General features: G+C 34.9%; 1 protein-coding gene across 1 annotated transcript in view; it reads right to left on the bottom strand.

The window, feature by feature from the left end:
• Nucleotides 1-3,027, bottom strand: part of LOC110466657 (mitochondrial import inner membrane translocase subunit Tim29-like) — a 9,129-nt gene extending 6,102 nt beyond the window's left edge. Inside the window, exon 1 of the mRNA XM_021523312.1 lies at nt 2,923-3,027. Within this exon, the coding sequence (XP_021378987.1) occupies nt 2,923-3,007 (85 nt within the window). The 5' untranslated portion in view covers nt 3,008-3,027. The remainder of the gene's footprint in view (nt 1-2,922) is intronic.
• Between the last annotated feature and the right edge of the window lie 263 nt (nt 3,028-3,290).

Raw genomic sequence — 3,290 nt, 5'->3', positions numbered from 1 at the left:
AATTTTTAATCACCATCACCTAGGGATGCTTCCAGTCAAATATGGTTGATGTCCACTTCTTCGTTCCAGAGAAGAAGTCGCTTAAAGCAGTATAGCCAAATACCCTTTTTGGCCCTGCCCCTCGGCTCCCTGGGGGGTCAGCCACACCATTTGTACAATTTATAATCACCACCACCTAGGGATGCTTCCAGTCAAATATGGTTGATATCCACTTCTTAGTTTCAGAGAAGTCGCTTAAAGCAATATGGGCAAATTGACCCCTTTTGGCCCCGCCCCTCAGCCCCCTGGGGGGTCAGCCCTATTATTTGTACAATTTTGAATCCCCACCACCTAGGGATGCTTCCAGTCAAATTTAGTTTAACTCCAACCAGTGGTTAAGAAGAAGAAGTCGTTAAAAGAAATTGTTGACGTACGGACGGACGGACGGACGACGGACGCCACGGTATGGCATAAGCTCACCTTGGTCCTTCGGACCAGGTGAGCTAATAAGCCATTCTCAAGCGCTTTACAGTACATAGATATACAAGTTATACAATCGTAAAATTAGCATATACATTAATCAATACAATTTTGAGGAACTCGCAGGAGCTGCCTTATCAGGCGCTTACAACTAGTCCTATGCCACCTGGCTAATATCTCCCTATGTGTGTATATGTCTGCGTGTGTGCTGGAGATGTATGTTTTGGTGTCTTGGTCTAAACTTGGTCCAAAGGCATTTTTTTACAAGCTGCTATATGGCAGTTAAGTTTCAACTCTGAGTAAGCAATCACTTTGATTTTTAAGCATGGATCTTTATGCTAAAGTCATGTACAATCCCAGGTACAAATCAGATGTCGAAGCAATCGGGTAAAAATAAAGCTGGTTAAAACATGATTATATAGTAAAATATCACCTAATCTGAAATGTTATCATCTTGAGTTGTGAGAAATATGATCAAAAGAGTTGATCGCTGGTACTGACCAGTTAATAAGGCCCTGGTGTATTTATACATCAAGACCATTGAAGCATCAATTTAGAATAGGCTGACAAAAACCCTTTCATCAGAAATTGTCACAAGCAGGAATGCCTGGGGGCAAATTACAAGTAAAATGAATATCAATCTTACAAACAAGAAAATATGTACTGGTTCTAAAAATGCCATCGATCATGCTAATTGATAAAATCAGATATTTTGATTCCTTTTAAAATCAGATTGACATACTACAAACTGCTCGAAGCTACATGCATGGTTATTACTCCTGGTCCCAGTGGGTACTATACTCTTCCTTCCTTACCTTAAACTTCTGACCTGAACTCAAAATAACCCTTTTTTCAACCAAACTTTGTCGAAACGTAATTAAGTTAATCGGCGATTCTCTGACATAGGAATTTGACTTTCTTTGATAACAGTTACCTATTTAATAATACTTTTCACTTAAACTCAGGTAACAACACATTATGTATCAACTGTATCTTTTATTAATGTTTGACATAAATAAATTTGTTGATCGTCATTTGTCTTAGAATTCAGTGTACCAAGGGAGATAATCCAAGATGGCGGTCTACCAGAATCGTCGATCTTTTCCTGAAAAAAACTTGAAATTTCTTATACCTGTGTATTTTACTCACCCCCCACTTTTGGTATTTAATTTCTGGAAAAAATGTGCGCAAATTACATGGGTTTTTACGGTATACTATCAGTACTGTAATTATCAATACAACTTTTATCAAACTCTATAAAAGTGTACATAATTTGTTTTGAATCCTTCAATCAAGATGTGCTCCACTGTGCAAATATACCCAAAAGTACTGAAAATAACAAAACTCAATAATTGTAATTTTCTGAAATTGACCCTTTAAGCAGATATTATATCCTGATATGTATCATATCATAAGCATTATGCTGCGATGCATATAACATGATTCTATCGTTGCAGCCCTAATTACCTTTTTGATTAATATAAGCCTAAGGGCAGACAGTTAATAAAAAATGGTCCTGTTTATTACAATTTTAATGCCTAAATGATATTAATCTTTCTTTTTCTTTTTTTGAGCACATGTAATTGTTTCCGTACACTTAATTCATAGAGGTCAAGCACAAAACAAGAAATGAAAAATGTGACAAGCCAGCAGACATACTAAATGATTTACCACCAGAGCTTTCTAATCTGGTCACCAGCGATCAACTCTTTCTATCATTTTTTTATCACAACTCTAGATGATTACATTTCAGATAAGGTGAAGTTCTATTATATAATTATGTTTAAACCAGCTCTGACCTAAATGTATTATCGGCGATTTGGGACATGAACTATTCTTTTTTCAAGCATAAATGATAAGCATGAAGTATTTCTTTTCAAGTAATATTTATAAGCACATATGCATATATATAATAAAAACCTGGTACATGTAAACTATAAAAGATATAAAAACATTGCATTGCTGCTAAATGGGATCAACTTATATGTAGCTGTAGCTTTTTTTTCAAATAATATTGACCACATTGTGCTGTTTTCAAAGGAACTAGCGCACAACCCGGCCTAGGGAAGGCAATGTCATGCTACAAGTTCCCCTTGGCTTTGCTTACTTGCATTGTTTGCACTTTTGTAATATTTGACCTTCATAAAAAGGGCCACATAATTTTTTTTTAGAAAGCCTGCAAGGTATATAATTTATTATAACTACATAATGCCATTGAAAATGTTATCGTTTAGATCACAAAACAAACTCTGGATCAATTATTTCACAAATCATTAAAACAACTCCATAATAGTTGAATTTGCATTATTATTGCCTCATGGTCATATTGTTAAATTTTGTCAAGAATCTCATTTGATAAAGAGTCGAATATGGCCATAATCGTGTCAGTATCGATTTACTTTTGGCTTGAAATGGCCCGTAATCACACTAACGGGCATACAATTACTTCTGCATTGTTCTTACCTATTTTCTCCATCTTTCCGCCCTTCCATTTCTCTGGAAGTCTTGGTTTTAATCTTGAAAGAAATTTTGCCCCAGACGCAGCCATGTTGTCTGCTATATTTCTTGGTCACTAAAATGTTTAAAAGGCGATACTAACCAACACTGATATGTTTTCCGGAATGTCGCTATTTTAACTTAAATATACTATAATTAAAAACATTCATTATGATAAGAATATCAAATTAATAATATCTAACTAAGGAATTTAACTTATATTTAACCATCGATCTCAGTACTTTTAGTCATACTTTAATTAAAACACTTTTATATTCGGAATATTGAATCAATTCCGCTTTCGCAACATTATAATTAGTCACTTCACTAGTCAT

This window comes from Mizuhopecten yessoensis, unplaced genomic scaffold (genome assembly GCF_002113885.1).
Source record: "Mizuhopecten yessoensis strain PY_sf001 unplaced genomic scaffold, ASM211388v2 scaffold11139, whole genome shotgun sequence".
Classification (NCBI taxonomy): Eukaryota; Metazoa; Mollusca; class Bivalvia; order Pectinida; family Pectinidae; genus Mizuhopecten; species Mizuhopecten yessoensis.
The sequence above is the reverse complement of the archived record's forward strand: the minus strand, read 5'-3'. Positions and strand labels throughout refer to the sequence as shown.